General features: G+C 40.9%; 1 protein-coding gene across 6 annotated transcripts in view; it reads right to left on the minus strand.

The window, feature by feature from the left end:
- CTNND2 (catenin delta 2) overlaps window positions 1-22,837 on the minus strand; it is a 1,007,180-nt gene that overhangs the window by 220,152 nt on the left and 764,191 nt on the right. For all 6 annotated transcript variants that reach the window (XM_058306950.2, XM_058306943.2, XM_058306942.2 and 3 more), the window contains one exon: window positions 230-443. In XM_058306950.2, coding sequence (XP_058162933.1) covers window positions 230-443 — 214 coding nt within the window. The remainder of the gene's footprint in view (window positions 1-229; window positions 444-22,837) is intronic.

Raw genomic sequence — 22,837 nt, forward strand, 5'->3', positions numbered from 1 at the left:
CAGGATTTTAGTGCGGGTTATATTTATTGCATTCAAATTACTTAGTACGGTCAATCCACGCGAGTTATATTTGATACCATTTTATTCACTTGTTGATTTATCTGTAAACCCACGATGAGGCTACGTCATTGGCACTCCAAGAGGCCCGGGGCCAAAAGGTTTGGTTTGCGTATTTGCTACCTGGTCGGAGAGTGGAAACCTGATGCTGAGAATCGGTCGTGATTCTAACCTGTGACCAGCTCCCGGATCTCCAGGTCGGTGGTCTTGCGGAGGAGCCGCACCAGCGCTGGGATGCCACCGCAGTTTTTCAGGGCGATTTTGTTGTCGTCGTTGGCCTTGCCGTAGACCAGGTTCCTCAGCGCTCCACAGGCACTGCGGTGGACCTCCGTCATCCGATGATCCAGCAGGTCCACCAGGAGCTGGATGCCTCCTTGTCGTCGGATCTGAAAGAGCCAAGGACACCACTTTTGCTTTAGAGGGGGTTTCACTCTCTAAACCGAAACAGGCTTTTCATAGGAAGAATTAGCCACAATTAATAGCACTCAACTGCTTGATACAAAGGGGAAGGAAAACAAATGAATGTTCCCTTTAGATTTTATTGCCTTTACTCGCTTTAATAGCCTACCAATAAAAATTCTAATGCATTTCCTTTCAAGCTATTGAATTTTGGAAAGGTGATTCTAACTTCATAATGGGTGTCTTAGGCATTTCTCTTGATAAAAATATGCCACATATTCATAGCATGAACCGATGGAGAAGCAAAAGATATCAGAATGAGTCTTATCCCTTAGATTTATTAAATTAACCAGTGTCCTTTAAAGGACTGCAGTATTAATATATAAAATGTTAAAATTATGCTCCTTAGGGAAATGTTTCAAACATTTCAAAGGGACCAGAAACCAAATGAGAAACCAGAATTGACACATGGATTTTCATCTGAGAAGAGCTGGGAAAATAAGAAATTCATTCACGAATTCATTCACTAGTTAGTCCATTAAGGCCAAGCCATGTTATACTTAACTTAGGTATTTGATTAATAACACACACAAAAAAAACCACATTAAATTTAAGTGCATTTTTTAAATGAAAGAAAATGTTAATTTTTTATAAGTGATTAAAACCAAATGTTCTCAGTATGTTTCAAATGCATAGACTCCTATCTGCCCCTTGATTTTTTTTCCCCTTGGCGGGGTGCCAGTGCTGGGATTGAACCTGGGACCTTGTAAGTGGGAAGCTGGCACTCAAATACTGAGCCATATCGGCTCCCCGAGTTTTTTTTTTTTCCCTTCTTCTTCCATTTGTTTGCTTGTTGTTTGTTTTCTTACTTTTAGGGGGCACTGGGAACTGAACCCAGGACCTGCCACATGGGAAGCAGGCACTCAATCACTTGAGCCACAGCCTCTCTCTTGCCATTTGATTTTAAAGTCAGTTTTAAAATTGAAGCTTGCAGCAGTTAACATATAAGCAACCTGAGGGAGTTTTCATTAGCAAAGCTGTACTTAATATTTCAGTTTGATAGGGAAAAATAACATGATTCATTCCATAACATTCCTTACTTTTTTTTTTTTTTTAACTTCAGTGTTCCTCAAGGATGATAGGATCACAATATGCCAGCTCCAATTCTAATTTTCTTATTACAGAAAGGTCATTCAGCCAGGACACACAGGTAAATCCCCGCCTCTTTCAAATATGTTCAAATGGCACCTTCTCTGTAAGGCTATTTGAAACTGCAATCTGAACCATGCCCCTCCCTAAGCCAGAATCCTTGTTTTACTGTAATGTTATAGAGTTCTTCCACAGCATGCATCACCTCCTAACTTACTCATTTATTATGCTTATTGCCATGGTCTATCTTCTGCTAGAGGAAGACAGGTATTTTTCTTCTGCTCACGAATACAATTCTATCCCAAGGGTCTATAGCAATGTCTGCTACATAGTGGATGTTCAATAAGAAATTTTTGAATGAATAGGGGGGAATAATATACTACTTGCTCCAGTAACGTTCTCAGACTAGCTAAAACAGTACTATTTCTCCTTAAAGGGATGAAAAACAACAACCTTTGAGAACAGTCATGGGTCTCCAAAGCTTCTTCCTACAGCAACTGACCAGCAAAATAGGCATGCATCACCCACAAAAGGTGGACAAGCAGATCGATCAGCACATGCTCACAGGAATTCTTCTCAGTCACCAACAACATGAAAAGACCGTAAGTTGATATCCTCATAGGACTTACGGATCCTAAGGCCCTAATTTGGATGATAAGAAGGGAGGGTTATCACATGGACACCTCTTGTGAGAAGAGGACCAGGGAGCAGAGGAGGGGACAGACTCTGAAGGGGCGGGCAAGCTTGATGAGCAGGGCTTTAGCTTCCCAGGAAGGGGCAAAGGCATTAATAGCATAATTTTAGAAAAGAGAGAAAGGAGCAGAAAACAACTGTCTTACAACTTAGAGGCTCATTCAGAGCCCGCCTGGCACCCACCCAGGAGAAGTAGTCAGCATCACTGTGATGATATGTCCTGTACAGAAATCTGTTTACGACACATCCACATTATTATAATGACTTCAGAAGGGATATTCAATTTGTACAAAAAGGTTAAAGTATGAATGTCATTTTCTCTCTGTGTGTACATTTTACACATATGTGCTTCACTTTAAAATTCTCTGGGTTTAATTTTCTGAATAATGATGAAGCCATTAAAAAGAGTACTAATAAATTCATCTGTACAGTGAACCTACTGGTTATGTATTAAAAAGATGATATCTATCTCATTTAGCTATACTGGATATTATAATTAATATCCTTAATGCATAATATATTTTTCATCAATACCTACTTAATAAATTAAGCTATTAAAATATTATTTCAAAACACTCAAAGAGAAAATTAATTCAAAATGAGGGCAATATGAATTCTTAATAGTATAATTAGAATACAATGTTTGCAGTGTGACCTCAATTAATACCATATTTCCAAATTTAAAATATCACAAGTTCTATTTTAAACTATTTAGAGAATCACAAATAAGACAAACTCTTTTTTTTTTTTTGCTAATCTTTGGGGTTACCACATCATCTATATTAAAAACTTGTTTTCTTGGGGTTGAACTTTATCTGAGAAAGTGAGAATTCTTCAGTTTTCTGAAGTAGACCAACTGTTAGTCAGAGTTGCTTTTTAATTTTCCATTATGTGAACTGTGATGGTCAAGTTCTGGGTCCTCTGTCTTCCTCCATCACCTCCCCTCTTCTAAGAGGACTAGAAGGAAAGACAGGAAATGCACTTTCCATTCTTTTCAGCAGGTCTTGCTCTCACTGCAGGGCGCCCGGGCAGCTAGGGAATGCGCCCGCCTGCTGCCCTATTCCCTTCCCCTCCACTTTGCTTTTCTGCTGGGTTCTTCTTCCACCTCAACCTTTGTAGGTTCTTCCTGCTTTCAACCTTAAGCCCTTCTAAGCTTTCAGACAAAACTGTTTAAAACATTATAAAGTAAATCTTGTCTTTGAAGAAGTATTGGGAGAAATGTCTTCTTGGAAATGGCACCTTTTCTTCCTCTCCCACCAGGTGGTGAGCAGAGTTATTTTCCATTTATCTTCCCAACTGATCATTCCACAGCTAACAGGCTGATCCTTTGTTTTGGTTCACACATTATTTATGGTTTTTCCAAAGTTTACCTTCTCATCTTATTCTCTTAATCATTTTCCTGCAGAATTTTCCCAAACTCACTTCCTAAAAGATACCGAGTTCACCAAAACAAAGCCAATAAAATGTGTAGACTGGCCCCTGAAGAGTGGAACAAGACTGTTAGTCAAGAAATATTTATCAGAAGAATGGAAGAGTGGTTTGGAAAATGGCCACATGTTAGTTTCCTTCTCTTTTAAGACTGCGCCTATGATTCCGATTTCTCTACAGTAATGCAGATGACTGAGTAAAAATCATCAGTGTTGAAGTGCGTAGAGGAGAAAGGACAGCTTGACTTGGACCGGGATTGAACAAATCTCCTATCTGCTAATGCCTTGAATCTGAAAGAATCAGGCAATGACTGGAAATGGCTTTTCACATGTAACCAGGATAGAGAGTCTTACATTTGTTTACTACATGATTCTTTCATACGTGATTTAACGTAGGCCACTGCTTCTAAGTCCATGACTCACATTCATTGTTCTGCCCAGGTGTGTACTTCAGGAGTCTGGAAGGGGAGAGTGGTCGACAAGAAATAAGAAAAATGGAGGCTGATGAGCCTCCTACGCAGGGGAAATACCAAATGAATGAACCCACCAACCAAAGCAAAACCACATCCCATTGCCTGCCCTACCAGGTAGCTTCCTGAGAGGACCTTCTTAGTCTGGATGTAGAATCTCTTGGAAATGAACGCTGCTCGGCTCATGCATGTTGCACAGGGGAGAAGGAAAACTTCCACGTTGCACAGGAGGGAGTGAAAACGGCTTTCACATTGCACAGAGGAGAATGAAAACTGCTTGCCACACAACCCAGTGTTCTGAAGTATTTTCACAACTTAAAACTCCAGTATCTAAAACCACTCAAGAGGAGGAGGCAACTGTTGCCAATGCTGTTCGCTGCCCAGTGCTCAGGATAAAACCAATCCTGTGACACCAGGTTTCCAGGAGAGAAAGAGATTTATTGCCCACTGCTGTGTCAGGAGACAGGAGGCCAAGCCTCAGATCTGTCTCCCCCAGTTGGAGAAACGCTGAGATTTTTATGAGATTCAAACAAAGGGAGGTGGAGACAGTGACTTTGGGACTTTGGGAGCTATTGATTGATTTGTTCAACGTGTAAAGGCAGGCTAAAGAAGCTGTTCTAGAAGACTGACCAAATCCAGCTGGGATAAGCATTGGATTACAGGTTATAACAGGGTTGTAAATTGCTTAATTAATATAAGATAACTACTAAGGAATTGAACTGAGCTAAACAAAAGGGCCATTAAGAACTGACAAAATCCTTCTGGGGCTGTACACGTGGTTACTGGTTAGAGCAGAGTTGTAAATAGTCCAGTCAACACTAGATAGCAAGTAAGGAAACTAAGCTAAACAAAGGGGCTGTAATATTTGACAAGATCTAAGTTAGATGGGGCAGACATAGTTATAGATTACAGCTGAATCATAAATAGTTCAGTTTAATATAAAATAGCAAGTAAGGAAACTATGCTAAACAAACGGGCTATAAGACCTGACAAAAGCCAACTGGGGCAAACATATAGTTATTGGTTACAGCAATGTTTTAAAACATAAGATGACAAGTAAAGAAATGAAGGCCGACTAAAATACCATTTACAATTAAAACCTTAGAGTCAGCAGTTATAAACTACAGGGGAACAGAGACTTTTCCTAAGGGAAATGGTTGCTGACATTTCCTGATGACAACTGCAGGTAGACAGTTACACAAGGTCCTTCTTCCTTGCCATTTCCCTACAAGGCAGGATATATATAAGCCTTTAAAATCAGAAAATAAATGGACAGGGAATTAAATTAAATACAAGAAAAATACCAATAATGCAGTATCACCCATTGCAAAAAATAGGGCCTTGTTATTTAATGGTCTTCTTACTCTTAATCTGAATTTATTGAGAATAAAATATATTTATCAATAAATTAATTTATCATCACATTGATACTGACATCAAAGACTACTTTATAACACATCCAATTACAGCAGGGTTTGTACATTCATGACAGTCTTCCTAAAATGATCATGAAAATGACGATGTACAGCAGGTTAAAAAATAACCTCAACAGCTTGCAACAGAAGCCCTCCTGGGAGGTACCTGTCTTCATTCAGAAAAACTGCTAGTTACTTTATGGGTAAAGTTACTTACCCATAAAGAGACCCTGCGCACACAGGCCACTAGACCTTCCTGGCATCAAAAATGATTGCTCACCTGGTCTACATTTGAAAGGAGAAGGAATTTGGAGCTGAGGGTAGGAAAGAAGAGCGGTTTTTCAAAAGACTTCGGTTCAAGTCCTTTGGCGTTTGTAAGGACAGCAGGTCTTTTTTTTTTTTTTTTAAAGATACACAAATCACACAAAATGTTATATTAAAAATATAAGAGGTTCCCATATACCCGACTCCTCACACCCCCCACTCCTCCCACATCAACAACCTCTTTCATTAGTGTGGTACATTCATTGCATTTGATGAGTACATTTTGGAGAACTGCTACACTGCATGGATTATAGTTTATGTTGTAGTTTACACTCTCTCTTAGTCCATTCAGTGGGTTATGGCAGGATATATAATGTCCTGAATCTGTCCCTGCAATATCATTCAGGACAACACCAAGACCCAAAAATGCCCCAATATTACACCTCTTTTTCCCTCTCACTGCCCTCAGCAACTCCCGCGGCCACTGTCTCCACATCAGTGATATAATTTCTTCCATTGCTAGAGTCACAATAATTTTATAGTAGAATACCAGTTAAGTCCACTCTAATCCATATTTTATTCCTTCATCCTGAGGACCCTGGGATTGCAATATCCACTCCTTCTCTAAATTGAGAGGGGGCTTCAATCCCACATGGCTGATGGATGGGACTCTCCTGCTTGCAGTTGTAGACTCTCTGGGTTCCTTGGTATGGTGGTTGACCATTATCACCTCCCTGTTAGCTGACGTGGGTAAGTGCAATGAAATGGAGAGCAGGTGTTGCAACTCTGCTGAGGCTCAGGGCCCAGCTGGCACATAGACAGTCCAGAGATTCAAGTCTCCTGAGCACACACCAACCCCAGCACCAACCACAGGTTCAGTAATAATGACAGAAGAGGCATGCATAGAGAGGTCACATGTGAGTTCAACTCCATAACACTCAGGAGCACAAATTTCAAAGTTGGGCCCACTGGCAAGGCACTGAACTCCAGAACCATCTGTCATGACTGTTGGGCCTGGGTGTCTCTATAGCTCTCAGGAGCACCACTACCTGGCGTTGCATATGCTTTAGTTGTCTGAGACCCTGCTGAGATGTAAGTGTGACCTCTCTGAAAGCCTCCTGATTAATTTTTAAAAAAAGATTTATTTATTTCTCTCCCCACCCCAGTTGTCCGTTCTCTGTGTCTATTTGCTGCGTGTTCTTTGTTTGCTTCCATTGTTGTCAGCACCATGGGAATTTTCACGCTGGGCGGCTCTCCTTATGGGGCACACTCCTTGTGTGTGGGGCTCCCCTACACGGGGGACACCCCAGCATGGCACAGCACTCCTCGCACGCATCAGCACTGCATGTGGGCCAGCTCCACATGGGTCAAGGAGGCCTGGGGTTTGAACTGTGGACCTCCCATGTGGTAGATGAATGCCCTAACCACTGGGCCAAGTCCGCTTCCCTCCTGATTCATTTTGAAGTCTCTTAGTCATATAAACTCATTTGTCTTTACCATTTCCCCCTTTTATTCAAGGTCTTTTTCTAGTTGCATCATCAGCTGATGCTCAGCAGTGATCCCTTGGTGCCAGGGAGGCTCAATCCTGGGAGTCATGTCCCATGCTGGGGAGAAGATAATGCATTTACATGCTCAGTTTGGCTTAGAGAGTGCCACATTAAAGCAACATGTAGGCTCTCAGGAGGTAAGTCTTAGAAACCCTGCAGCTCTAGGCCTAGTTGACATTTCAAGCACACAGGCTCATAAGCATAGTCATCAATATCAACAACTTATCATTGGACTATCCTTCTTCTCTGGTCTTTGCCCTTGTACTTGGGGGACTGTTGCTGCTCCACTGGGGAGTGTGACAGAGTTTCCCGGAATGGGAACTCAGCACTCCCTAAGTTGTGTGATACTCTACCCTCTATGTCAATACCTAATGAACATCCAAACATATCTCTATACCCTGTATGCATGCCCTGGGGAACTCCCTCCCCACCTATGCATCCCCCATCAATGAGGCCCCACATCTGTGCTCCTTTTCTGTCCTAGTTGAACTCCTTTGTGATCCAAAAGTTCTTCTAAAATGAAGCCTAATATATTGCCAAATTCAATTAATAGGAAATTGAAGTAGTAGTGGTAGGCTTAAAGATTAGAAATAGAATACATAATAATTTAGAGAAACTGAAATAAAGTAAAAAATAAATTGTCGTATTAAAAAATGAAAAATATCAGAAAAGAATTTTTGATGTTTTGCCTTTCATCACTGTAATAGGTGTTGCCTTGTAGGTACAGTGACAAGGCAAACTCTTCCATTTCTTCCTCAGTGTCTATGACCTTTTTTTTCTTTCATTGTGTCTTCAAAAAAGTTTTAGGTCACAGTAAAGTCACATAGAATATAGGGAACTCCCATATACCCAACATCAAACCTTTTTCCCCTTTTCCCAGCAACGATCTTTTCACATGTAGATCTTTCAGTACCAAATTTAGCCAACTTGACCCAAACCTTCCAAAGGAGAAATGTAACTCATAATGAACTATTTGAATGAAGGGTACTGCATTATGGACTGGAAGACAAGAATCTACACTGAACAACTGTTCAGGAAGTTACATTTACACAGGAATTCATTTTATTCTTCCACTGGTTCAAGTCAGACCCATGGTGATATGGACTAGCCACATGCTGAGGTACCTCAGGACATACAGAGTAAATATCAGTAACAAGTGACTTTAAATGAAACATTTCAAAGGAGTTTCACTAGTAAAGCATCAACAGAATCTCTTTATTAAGTAGCCTCTCCCACTGTTTGGTGACATAAAGGATCTCAAAATCCCTATGACATGGATAGCCATCTCTATATCTCTTAAGGATAGATTTCATTCTCATGAAAATTCATATATCTTTGAGGACTAGCTAACAGAAAATAGGCTGGACCCGGGAACCAGGGTAAATAAAATTTAAATTTATATAATACAAAAAATTTAAATAATAGTCTTCAGGACTACTATATAGTGCTACTTGCTCTAGATATTTATGAACAATCCAGTCAATGTCTGGTCTGAGAACTGGCTTATAAACTATCAAGAAACACTTGTGGACACAGTGATTTTACTACATTTTCAATTAACTGTTATTTTTCCATAGTGTGGTTTGAAAACTAAAAAAAGACATAGTTAAAATATATTCCTTACTAATGTTTAACAAATTTTTTTTTCTGCTTAAAAACATACTGAAAGATATAGAATTTGTGGATCCAAAGCCAGAGATAATTGAATCTCACTTTTCAACTATAATGTAGAAATTGCTAAATGTAAAATATGTTTTTTTCCCTTACTGAATTGCCCTTATAGAATAGAGCCAGTTACATAATCCATGTTTCCATAGAATCTGCATTGATGTATTTCCATTTAATTGCCTCCATTTAATAGGTGAACCAAGGAAGAATTATATTTCTTTTTAAATTGTGTTTTAGAGAAGGGGCATACAGTAGTGGTTTTGCAGTTAGACCACAAGGGATCAAATCACGGCTCTTGCTCTTAAAACCTGTGTCCCTTCAGGCAAGTTACTTAAATGTCTGCAAAACATGAAGAAAATATGAACCTACATCACAGAGTTGTTTTGAGGATTAAATGAGATTTTAAATGTGAAGGGTTTAACAAAAAGGCAAACAGCCCAATTAAAAATGGTTAGAGGACTTGAATAGAAATTTCTCCACAGAAGTTAAGTACCAACCTGTTAAAGGATATTCTTAATTGACTTTATTACCTGGTCTATACATAGACTAATTTAATAATATGCAGATATAACTTTATAAATTTTAATATGTGAACTCTATTATGCTTAATTGATCATGACTTCACAATGGTGAATAACTATTGAGATTAAATAGGGAATATATTTATTCTAGAACGAAATGTATGGATTGGATTGCTCATTTAAAAAATAATTTCAAAGCATGCTGTATCTTTATTGTACCCATGTATATTTCTGAGGCAAGTACAATGAATTAACTCATCTATCATTTAAAAAGAATGGGGATGCCATTTAATGGAATGTTTTTTCCCATTATGATAACTTTAATTGACAAAAAGCAGGCTTTTAAAATACAATTTTGAGTTGATACTAGTTCTTATTTAAAAAAAGGAAATATATAGAGTATTTTGGGCAAAAAGAAAGACCACATTTTTACTTTACTTATAAAGGAGTTCTAATAAGGAGATGAAAAGCAAGTAGTAGCAAATCAAACAACTTAAAAGATTTAATCAACTGCAGCTTCAATGATTTTGAAGATTCTGCTCTCAGAAAGATTTCCCAGGCACCACTCATATCTCATGACGTAGGATGTGATTTCATCTCTATTCTTGTCCAGCACAAGCTATTTTGGTGTGTAAAGTTTGTGTTTCTGCCCTGCCTACCTCAAAGAATGGTTACTGGGAGAAGCCCCTGGAGCTCATACACAGGCGTGGACAGATGCATTATTATGACTATTTTATTCCCTTATTCTTTCCACTTAAGTATTGAGTCCAAAGTCCCCCACAATTCCCAGACCCTTTCTCACACGATGCACATTTCCCACACCAGCTCCCCGCAGATGGCCCTGAAGTCGGGAGAGGCCGTTATACAGGTAATTGCAATGCACGTAACAAAATGAGCACCCCGGACAGGGGAACCTGATTTTTTTTTAAACTCTCTTCACTTTAAACTTCTAAAGAAGTAGCTGGTATTGTATTATATATATTGCTAGGTTCTGTCCGTAAAGAGAACCATTCCTCATTAATCTCCTTAAATGATCTATTTTTCAGATCAGTTTGAACTTTCAAGTTATCATCACCCACCTGGTGCCATCTTTTAAAGAACCAAAGGGAAAGGGGGAAAAGCCTTTATTTGGGTTTGAATGTGAGTCATTCCACACAGTGATGCAATTCACAAGGCACTGTGAAAGGAACAAAGCAGCTGAAAAGCCACGAGCAAATTATCTCTCTGACAGTCCACGGGTCTTTCCATTCCCCTCTTGCTAACCGTGATCACGAGCGGTGAGGTTTCCTAGCTCTTCACCCTGTCGGGGAATGAAAGACAGCCAGATGTACATAGACGAACAGCAGGCAGCCTGGATTCTCTCTTGAAAATCCTGCCGCCTGCCAAGGAAGGGGGCACCGAGGTCAAACGCGCCCCAGCGCTGTCTATCTCGGGGCTGAAAAGCTGATGCCCTCGCACAAACACCCTTGTCAGGGCTCAGAATTGCTGAAAGCCCAGGACCAGCTCAACTCGCCCAGGAAAGGGCCCCTACGTCTTCCTCTTCTCTATTTTAACAAGAAAGTAATCCACGTGATTCCACAGATTCCTAACACAAAGCCACCACTCGGGAAAGGCGCCCCAAGTAGCTCTAACGGTTTCCGTGACCTGGTGGTTGTTTTGAACTGTTCATATAGATATTGAGTGCAAAATCACAAAGCAGTGACTACCACCAAAAATGCCTCCAGTAAGGGTGCCTTCCCTTCCTGTGTTCCACAACAGAACTCAAATATTTACTTTCCATGTCCACATTTAGATATTGGCTGATAGTAAAGCCCCAGGGTTTTCTCTAAGTTACAAAGTGTGGAAGAAATTAGATTACAGTGCCGGAGAAGGTCCAGGTTTTACTGAATAGGCCACTGTCAGGCAGCGAGATCCCAGCACCGCAATTCTTGGCTAATTTGTAACATCCTCATCCAGTGGCACTTATGGTATGTATGTGTGTGTGTGTGCATGTGTTTGGGGGAATTTCTCCTTTGAAAACCACGCTCCTGGCTTCAATAGTTAGCCTTGATTTTCCTTTCCCTTGGGCACTGTCCCATCTCTTGCAGATTTTCACAGTCTATTGAAACAGATACTCTATGTGACAGTGAGAATTTTACCTAGTTAACATTTGATGAAACTACATGGAAGGCTTTGTGTTATTTGCATCATCTATATCAACGACACATAGTCAGGACCATAACCTAAACAAGGATTTATTGTTTCCCAAGGTGGACATGGTTTAAAACTTAAGGAGGGGAAGATATTCTCAATGGATAGAATATCTACCTACCACACGGGAGGTCCAGGGTTCAAGCCCAGGGCCTCCAGACCCACATGATGAGCTGGCCCATGCACAGTGCTGACGCGTGCAAGGAGTGCTGTGCCACACAGGGGTGTCCCCCATGTAGGGGAGCCCCATGCGCAAGGACTGCGCCCAGTAAGGAGAGCCGCCCAGTGCAAGAAAAGTGCAGCCTGCCCAGGAGTGGCGCCGCACACACGGAGAGCTGACGCAGCAAGATGACGCAACAAAAAGAGACACAGATTGCCAGTGCCGCAGACAAGAATACAAGTGGACCCAGAACACGCAGTGAATAGAGACAGAGAGCAGACAACTGGAAGTGGTGGTGGGGTGGGCAGGGAAGGACAGAGAAATAAATAAAAAACAAATCTTTTAAAAAGAAAAACCAAAAACCTAAGGAGGCCTCTCTGGATGGCCGGTCCTGACCCAAATCTCCTTGCCCACTTCTTTGGACCCTAATCTCTTTGGCTTCTTTCTGGTCTGGTAGGGCAATTCTTGTCCTATTAGCTGCTCAAGTTTAGGGTCCTAATTAGATTGCTTGTCTGGACTCCAGATCTACTGCTTGCCATTATGTCTGGTCGTGAGAGCTTGTTTTATAGCTACGGAATAGACTGTCTGAAATTGGCTCATAAAAAACCAGTGACGACTACGGTGCTCAAGCAACTCAGCACTGAAAAGAGCCCCATTTAAATCTGAAATAAAGTAAGGATGCCAGCTATCAGCCTTCTTACTTAACTTTGTAGTAGAGGTTATGATCAGTAGAGTAAGACCAAAAGCCAAAATAAGAGGCAAATCAACAGGGAGAAAGACACACAACTATCAAGATCAACTGAAAATCTTATGGAATTAGTAAGGGAATTCAGTAAAATACAAGCTAAATGTTTAAGAAATGAAAAGCTTTCTTATGACTGTACATAAATCAGTGTTATTATATATAAAAAGTAATAATCAGTTAAAAGTTAAGCGGAAAAACATTCCATTCACAACAGCAATACAACATATTAAATAGCCAGGATACAAACATGCCATGAATTGGGCGAGTATGTGTAAGAGGTACATTGCATAACTTTGCTCAGGTATGTAACAGGGGACCTGAATAAATGTGGGCACCCACCACTTTCCCATATAAGAAGACACTACATTGTAAAGTTACCCACTGTCCCCAGATGAATTTAAAAATCGAAACTGTTCTAAACCAAAACCCATGATATTTAAAAGGGTTTTTTTTTTTTAAATACATAATGACTCCAGAGTTCTTACAGAAGAATGAACATGGAAAAAAAAAGATCATGGGAAAATGAAGACTCATGAGTGTATTCTAAAGCACCAACAAAGAGAACAGTACAACAATAGCCCAAGAATCAGCCAAGAACAAGGGGAAAGGAGAAAAGAACCAGAAAAGATCAGCATATTTACAAGCCTTCAGGATAGGACTATGGAGCAGTGGGGATTTAACCCCTAAAGTCAGTGAACGCAGGCTCATCATTGAGGAGAAAATGAGATTTGAGTCTTTCTTCACAAGTGTACAAAGTAAATTCCAGATGAAATAGAAATTCAAATATGAAACACAAAACACAGAAGCACTAAAGGAATGTATAAATAGATATTTATAGGTTACTGGGCTCAGAAGGCCCACATTTGAATACAAAGTCAGAAGTCATAATTGTACACACGCTTCACTTTGAGGCTAACAATGCCGTGGAAATAGTTTTACACATAGAATTTAAATTAATGATATAAGGTCAACTGAATATGCCTCCAATTCTGATCTTAGATTTTTAAATAATTAATCAGTCATCTTCCTTGAGTATCAACATGTACTTTTTAGATGAACAATTACTAATCTTTTACTTCTTAATTTGGACAATATATAGTCTAATGTATGTGTGAAAAATCTAAATTCATGTATTGTTTAACATCAGAGACATGAGTTTTAGAAGAGCTCATGTAAATTTTGAAAACACAAATCCCTTAAGGTAGAAATCTAATTTAATTATTTGAAAAATATTAAAATGTTTCAGAACGTGAACAGAATAAGTCCACAAATACTGTCCCCCAAAGCTTCCATTATGCTAAGGATCGCATTATCACTCATCCGACAAATATTTATCAAGTGCCTGCTCTGTTTCAGGACTTAGGGCTCAGAGGTGGGCACGATGGAAGAAGGCTTAGGAGTCAAAATTAAGTAAAGAAACAAGTAAATAGGACAAATTCAATAGTGAAAGACAGAGGCAGCCTTAACTGGAAGAGACTAGCAATTTTCCGTTTGCAATTCTGTATTCTTTTCCTTCTAAAGGATTCCCAAATTGTATTAGCTTTAGCCCCTAAATGTGGGTCTGTCTGGTGATAAGAACTCTAAAGAAGATAAGGCAGGAAAAATGGGAGGTGGGGCAAATGGTACAGGGGGATGAACCTTTTAGGTACTAAGCTCAGGGGAGTGAGCCCTGAGGACACAGGAACCTTGCAGATACAGGGTTCCAAGGAAAGGAGAGAGGCCAGGGTGGCCAGAGCTGAGAGAGCTTGGGGAAGGAGGGAGAGAAACGAGAATGCTCAGCTGCGCAGGGCAGGGTCTCGAAGCACCCAGGCCTTGGAAAGACTTAGGGCCTCACTCGGAAGAAGGTGGGAATTAGAGTTGACCTAACTTCCTTGTTTCAAACACCACTGCACATGCACTCGTGCAGAACAGGCTCTGTAGCAGCACACGGGTTGAAGCGGGAGTCCCTGACAGGCCGTGACAATTGTCCAGGGGAGAGGACGACGGCAGCTTGAGGTCAGATAGGGGGTGTGAGTGCTGAGAAATGAGTGAGCTCCAGGTTGATTTCCAGATATGGAGTCTAACTGGAAAGGAATCAAGGATGACTAGGATTGGGGCCCTTCGTTGTTAATACAAGAGTGCATCGATGATTATCGCAAGAGGACTTTTAGGTGGACTGAAAGATGGCAGCTCTTACGAAGGACGTGGTCCTCATTTAAATCTCCATTTTACTGGCATTACAAAAGCATGCATTTTAAAAACTGCTGTTCTTTCGTTATTGCAAAATGGAAAACAACATTTTCTGAAATACAAGATGATGCTAAGTATGGACACAGAAATAACATAATAGGATGACTATGGTTACAGCCCCTAAGGACCAATAACAAACATAATATATCTCATCAAAAAAAGTTCTGCAAGATATGTAGAGACAACGTTTCTATACATTTATTATAATTTCAATTAAATACTATATTAAAAAATAAAACTACCTCAAATAAGAGTTCAATTAGAATGAAAGAAGTACAAAGGATATAAAATTTGCTTTATTATATCAACTATAGGCCAGAAAGTGTTTTCTTGTATGTATCTGAGTCTTTTTTCCTTCTATTTTAAGGTTATGAGTCACCTTTATGATCTAAAGATATATGATCTGAAGATATACTTGCTCATACACTCCTAATAGCCAATACTTATTGAACTTAAATTTGGGTTGAGAAAACAATTTCAGTTTTGTTTGGTTTAACTGCTATAGCAGTTTGATATTATTGAGGAGTTCCAAAAAGAAATATTGAATTATGTTTGCAAATTGGTCTTTTCCTCTGGGCATATTAGATTATATTGGATTCAGAGGTTTACTTGATTAAGTAATTGTGCCAGTAGAGCTTTGAGCCCCTGCCCCTTGGTGGGTGGGGAATCACAGATAAAAGACATGACAAAGGACAGAGTGGAAAGTTTTTAATGTTAGAGTTTTGATGTTGGAGTTTGATGCTGAAGTCTTAAGCTGGAGCCGCAGGAAGTCAGCACACAGAGGAAAGAGAAGCAAGCCCCAGGAAGAGAGGAACCCAGGAACCCTGAGCCATGAAAAATGTCAGCAGCCATCTTGCTCCAACACATGGAAACAGAGACTTTGGTTAGGGAAGTAACCTATGCTTTCTGCTCTGCTGGGGCGGTGAGAAATGGTTCTTTTCCAATCAGACTTGGAAACTTTATGGAGTAGAATGTAAGATTTATGGGAAGTTTAAAGAACAAGCCCAACACTGAAGGAGGTGGGCTGTGTGCAGAGGTCTCCTCTGACCGTCTGCTGCTGTGGTCCACACAGATGACGGCTGGTTCTGGTTGGACGGTGGAGAGGATGGGAAGACAGTGTAAAGAGTGGTGCCTGCCTGCAGGGGTGCTTTTGAGAGGCAGAAATGAAAGGGAGTGTTGGTGGGATGCTGGGAAGGGACCAGAGTGGGGCTGGCATGGACAGCCATGTAAAGGAGGAGATATTTGCGGTGACAGTACATAGGCACCCACTTTTGAGGAGGGGAATGACATAGGAAGTTAAGCAGTGAAGGCAACAGAATGAAACTGAGAGACAATTCAAAGAGAAAGCATCAGGGGGCTTATAAAAGTGTACCTTAGATATGGAACACTCGCGACTGTTTTTCTGGCAGCTGGGACGTTACAGTTTCACAAACACGTGGGGTTTTCCCATACCTCAGCAGTCTATTTACTTTTTTATTTCTCTCCCCTCCCCTCCCCCCAGTTGTCTGCTCTCTGTGTCCATTCGCTGTGCGTTCTTCTGTGACTGCTTCTATCCTTATCAGCGGCACCAGGACTCTGTTTCTTTTTGTTGCGTCATCTTGTTGTGTCAGCTCTCTGTGTGTGCGGCGCCATTCTTGGGCAGGCTGCACTTTCTTTCGTGCTGAGTGGCTCTCCTTACAGGGCGCACTCCTTGCGCGTGGGGCTCCCCTACGCGGGGGACACCCCTGAGTGGCACGGCACTCCTTGCGTGCATCAGCACTACGCATGGGCCAACTCCACACAGGTCATGGAGGCCCGGGGTTCAAACTGTGGACCTCCCATGTGGTAGGTGGACGCCCTATCCATTGGGCCAAGTCTGCTTCCCTCAGCTGTCTATTTAATTAGGCTTTCTATTTCTTATGTTGACTGTTTTGTACTCTAGGTCCAGTTAGGTAACCATTGAAGCCATCTCATGAGTAACCGGTTAGTTCTGTCCCCAGAATCCGAGAGTGGAGGCTGCAGGGGGTCCCAGAGGCTATGCACAAGGGAAACAGAAAGTTCCAGCACACGGAGATCCCCCCAGAAAACTGCCAGATTCAACCACCATGACCAGCCCTTTTTAGGATCTGCAAACTGGAACATGTTAACCTTATTTTATCACTCGCTTCTACTGAACTCACAAAAGCTGTTATCAGGGAAATCTGTCTGTAACAAGGCATCGTGAAATTTGAGTTATTCAATGAGACTGCTCAGCTGATGAAATATTATTCAGTCTTCATTTTGTCCGTCAGCCCAAGCAGAACATTTATATGACATTTGGATTTGGTATAATAAGAAAATAACATTTGTTTGGTGCATCTGTGACCTCTGAAATTCTAAAAAACTATGTTCTAAGGAATTCCACCAAGTATAATCTAGTGCATCTCTGGGTCACCCTTAGAGGGGGGTGAGGCTTTATTGTAGGAATCATATGGAAGATTATCTCAGAAGTTCTGAGGACATAGCAACTCTCCTGGGAATTTTAGAGAGTTAGTGGTACTAAATTGCACAGATTTCTGTAATTTCGTATGTATATTTGCGTAATAGATGCTATAATAAATATATGTATGTAAGTACACATATTTTTAATTTTTATTTTTTAAAGATTTCTTTTTTATTTATTTCCTCCCCTGTTGTCTGCTCTCTGTGTCCCCACCTGTTGTCTGCTCTCTGTGTCCATTCACTGTGTGTTCTTTGTCTGTTTGCATTCTTGTCAGCGGCACTGGGAATCTGTGTCTCTTTTTGTTGTGTCATCTTGCAGCATCAGCTCTCCGTGTATGCAGTGCCACTCCTGGGCAGGCTGCACTTTTTTCATGCAGGGCGGCTCTTCTTGAGGGGTGCACTCCTTGGGCGTGGGGCTCCCTACATGGGGGACACCCCTATGTGGCAGGGCACTCCTTGCATGTGCAGCAGCATTGCATGTGGGTGAACTCACCACATTGGTCAGGAGGCCCTGGGTTTGAACCCTGGACCTCCTACATGGTAGGCGGATGTCCTATTAGTTGAGCCAAATCTGCTTCCCTAAGAATATATATTTAAAAGAGAAAGCATTTTCATTCATTCAGTTATTTAAATTATTTCATTCCCATTTAAAATTTGTAGCACTTATTGTCTTTTCTTTTATAACCTATCATTTGTAGCTTCAAAGGACTTGCCCTCTAGGTATTTTACCTTCCAATTAATTTAAAAGCCACAGAGATTGAGAAGACCTTTTTTCCTTTTTTACCTAATAATTTCATTTCTAAGAGTTTCAGTTCTTGAATGTACATTAGTGGCTATAAACTCTCAACTATAAATAGAGAGAAGATCCGGGTTTTACTCCATCTTTCTGCATAGCCTATAAATACATTCTTTTAAAAATCTTCAGTGTGTGTTTAAAAAAATCAAGTTTCATTATAATCTGTCCCATTTACTAATTTGGCATTTAAAAGGCTATTGGCCAGGTAAATTCTTCACAAATTTAAAAATAAGTTTTGTGTGCTATTTCAGACATTTTTTTCCCCCTACATTAGAAGGAAGTCCATGGTTATGCTCTGTTTTTAACAGGCTGACAGGTGCTGAAGGCTAACAATGAATCAGGGGCTTCAGCAAGAATTTTCTTTTGTGCTGTTTCAAATTCTGCACACACAGGGGTCAGAGTTGTTTTTTAGAAATATGAATCATCAGTTCACACTGGGAAGGTCCCCAACTTTGGCCTTCTAGGTCCCACTGGACATGCTCTGGCCTTCTCTGTGCCTCCGTCACTCATCTATCTTACTCACTTGGGGCTTCAGCTGCTTTGGGCTTCTGGCAGCTTCTGAGCAGTTCAGCGTGTCCTCATCTCGGTCCTTCCCATCACTCAGGCCTCCTGTTGAGCTGAGTAACCATCTAATGCAGCATGTGTCCCTCCCCTTCTCCCTTAGATTCCTTCTGTGCTCCCAATTACCACCTGAAGGATTGACGAGGATATATGTAATTGTTGATTTCCTTTCCCATTCCACCCAGTGGCCAAGAAGCACGCGGTAGGCAGGAGGCACTCAATATTATTTTTTGACTGACTGCAGTCTTGATGGTGTACCTTGAAATTTTGGAATAAGGCCAGTTTGCGCAGTCTACCCTTGAGAAGAAAAGTCATGTGGCCAAGTAAGTTATTATTTGTGGTGCCTAAGATTTCCCAGCAAATATTTTGCATATGTAAAAATGCCTTTTCTTGTTACTTTATTTCTTCACTTCATGAAGAACACTTTTCCCCACAAGTAAAAGCCAACGTTATGTACAACTTCTCACTATGTACACCTGCATCTTGTTTATAGGCGCCAATGCTGAATATATTAGCTAATTATAGATTTGCAGATGTCTTGTTTTCCTTAACATAAAAATATATAAAAGCATGTGAAATACTGTAGCACTCAGGCCCATGGTTGAATAGCCCATTTTCATTAGATGAACTTGGGTTAAATGGTAGAGACAGGTAAAAGTCAGAACAATGAGGAAGATTATTCATAATTCAGAATCTTCACAGGCTGCTGTCACTCTTCAGTGTCTAAGACACTAAAATGGAAAAATCTAAATTGCAAAACAAATTATCATCTATTGATTCATTTCTTGGGTGTTCACTGCAGAAAAATTAAATCTAGAGCCCAGAAACCTCTCAAAAATGGAAAAAAGTTAGCTTTGGAAATTCAGAGAGGATATATGAAAAATGGTGAGGTGTTAGTTTAGTTGTGGGCATCCATGCTTACAGTGCTTGGGAAATGGCAAATGTGAATGACAAAATTAAGGAAATTGTATTTACATGGAAATTTTCAAGGGGAGATTTTCCTAAGGAGAGTTGAGACTTGCCCAACACATGGTCAACATTTGCTTTCAAGGCTACATAGCACCATGGGATGGATGAAGGCATGTGGCTAGTCCAAGGAAATAATGGTCCTTTAATGACAAAGAACATGGAACTGGATCTGTAGGAAGATGGCTACACAGAGCAGGAGAGAATATGGCATCCTTCCGTCAACCCCAGGGGTTCTGGGTGCTGAGAGGAAATCCTCCTTCTTCAAATAGGTTGTGGTGGGCAGAATCATGTCCCCCGAAGATGTCCATGTCCCAGTCCCTAGAATTCATCAATATGCTATGGTGTGGTCGAGGCTGCAGATGGGATTGAGGTTGCTAATCAGCTGACCCTAAAATAAAGCAACTATCTAATTATCCTAGATTATCTGGGAGGGCTCAATGTAATTACAAAGTTCCTTTCAGTGTAGAAGGGGGAAGCAGGAGCGTGGGAAGCAGAAAGTGGGCATGCTGAGAAAGATGCTACTTCTGGCTTTGAAAATGGAAGGAGGCTAAGAACCAAGGGATACAGGCAGCTTCTAGAAACAGGAAAAGGCAAGGAATAGATTCTTCCCTAGAGCATCCACAAAGGAACACAGCCCTGCTGACACCTTGGCTGTCGCATGGTGAGAAAGACACAGTTTGAGCTTTTGGCCTCAAGAACTACAAGATAATACGTTGGTATTGTATTAAGTTACTAATTTGTGGGAATCTGTGATGGCCACAATAAGAAGCTAATATATAAGTAAACTCAGTTTACCTGTCAGCAAGTATGTGCTCATTAGCAAGGCTTCAGGCTTCACTGGATAACAAGGCAGCTGCTTCCATGGCCCCACTTGCGGATAGAGAGAGCTGCCACTCATTTTAGATACCCAGGTTGCTGTCTCCATGGTCACGGCCAATAGATCATTCTCTGTCTCTAACTACCAGGGCTCATTCTTTGGATAACTGGTGAGGTGCATTTACAGCATCTGTCCAAATTTAGGTCTGGTAGGAACAAGGCAATCTCAATATCTACTCTCCATAAAGAAGTACCAAGGACTGGCCATCGCTATTTGCCTACAGTTCTGCCAGCCCTTTAGCCACTGTCCATGAGTCCAAATTAAATGATTCTCATAATTTCCATGAGGACAGACAGGACAAGTCTTCCTGATGTGGCAGGTCGCACTGTTTATAAAACTAATGAATGGCTCAGCATAACTGGTAACTTTCCAAATGAAGCATTCAAAAGAACACAACCTGACCAGGTGGGAAGATTTGCTGTGGTGTGTTTGCTTTGTATCCTGTGACCACTAAACTTTCAGTAAACCAGAGTGGACAGAAGTAGCCTTCCTGAGGTGTCCCTTCTCCAGCTTTGTAGCAACGCTGCCTGCAAGTCCTGGTATTGCTCACCTTGCTCTGATAAGGGATTCTAGGTTGGGTCCAGTTCACTAGAACAGAGGACGAAGCCTCAGAAGGGAACAAGGCTGGGGACCCCGGGATCTGAGGTCCCCTCTCATGCATTCAGTAGACCCCTCCAGTGTAACCAACCATAAAGGGGTCTTGATCTAATTTCTACATTAACCAGAATTTTTAGGGCAGACTCTTCCTTATGTCGTCTTTTCTGACATTCCCTAAGTTCTAAAAGGAATTTCAGGCTTCAAATGTCCCTTGGGGATGTAAACACACTATGAGTGCCCAAGAGGAAGCCACCAATTGCATTTCAGAAAGGTCAATATCTAATGACAGAATGGTAGTCATCGGCTCTGAAGAATTAGGGTTGTCTTTCTGTTGCTTCTACTGGCTTTTGCGACAAGCCAAAAAGAAGGAATTTTCTAGAACAATGTCAGCACTGTAAATCCCCAATGCCTGTTGAGCTTCCTTATTAGCTTGAACTATATTGGATACCATCAAAGCTACTTTATTAGACCTTAATAATCTATACAGCCAACCTATAAAAGCTGGGTGCTTTGATCAAATAAATCTTTTGCATAAAATGTTGTTATAAGGCAGGGGACAAGTCTCTACTACCAGCATTGTTAACACAGATACTGCCAGGAGCTCCCTCAAAATCGACGTCTCCCATCATAGCACTATCATTGTTTCCTTCCTCCATTTCACTTGTCCCTCTTTTCCTGGAGCCCATCCCCAAACAACAGATTCTGTCGCCTGTGCTTTGCAGTCAGGATAGTCCCCAATCCCAGGCCAAAGCCCCCAAGGAAGGGTTTGGGAGCTCTGGCAGCAGAATACTGGAGATGAATGCCCAGCATTCCTGTTGGAACCACTGTCTGCTCTTCCCCAGGAATACATGGAGATTGGATAGCATTCATCCACTGCTCTCATTCATGTACACTGTGGGTTAACGTGGCTTTTATGAGCTGTCTGTGGAGCCTGGTATCCCTATGTATCACTATTTCCAGGGAAAACACATTCTGAATCATAGGAGTCTTTCTTTCAAGCAATCTTTGAAAAGTAGAGACCACCTGTATAGATCCAAAGGCAATGCAGAAATCATTCTATATGTATAATTAAATTCAAATAACAAAAGAGTTAATGCCTCCTCAGTATTTTACTTTTTATTCAAGAGGCAAATTAATTAAGAAGGATTTTAAGTGCAGAAGGGCAATTAGAATTTTGAGAGGCTCTTAGTAAAATAGGTTTTTTTTTTTCTTTCACTTCCATTAAGGGTTTGGTTATAAAGTGCTTTGGGGCTACCAAACCAGAATACTTATCATATCATTATCATCTATGGCTTTTCTTAGAACATTTAAAAACATTCATAGTGATGAAGTGCAGACAATAGAGAAGTGATGTGACAAAACATCTATGGGGCAGTTTGGGTATCAAGACATGTTTCTTCCAATCAGAATTTTATTGAGCATTGGAAATGAGGCTGAGCAAGAAATCTTCATACACTCATAATAAGTCAATGACCTCTCTTCTTTAAGTAGGTGTGACTCATGTCCTTCATGCTCTGTGGCTCCAACAGTGCTAAGCATTTCCAAGATGGTACACGGGCTGGAGCAGGGAGCAAAGTCATGACATGGGTGCAGGTGCCATCAAGCTCAGGAGGTCTGAAACTATGGGATTTACAATTAAATTT

Source organism: Dasypus novemcinctus, chromosome 2 (genome assembly GCF_030445035.2).
Source record: "Dasypus novemcinctus isolate mDasNov1 chromosome 2, mDasNov1.1.hap2, whole genome shotgun sequence".
NCBI classification, from domain to species: Eukaryota; Metazoa; Chordata; class Mammalia; order Cingulata; family Dasypodidae; genus Dasypus; species Dasypus novemcinctus.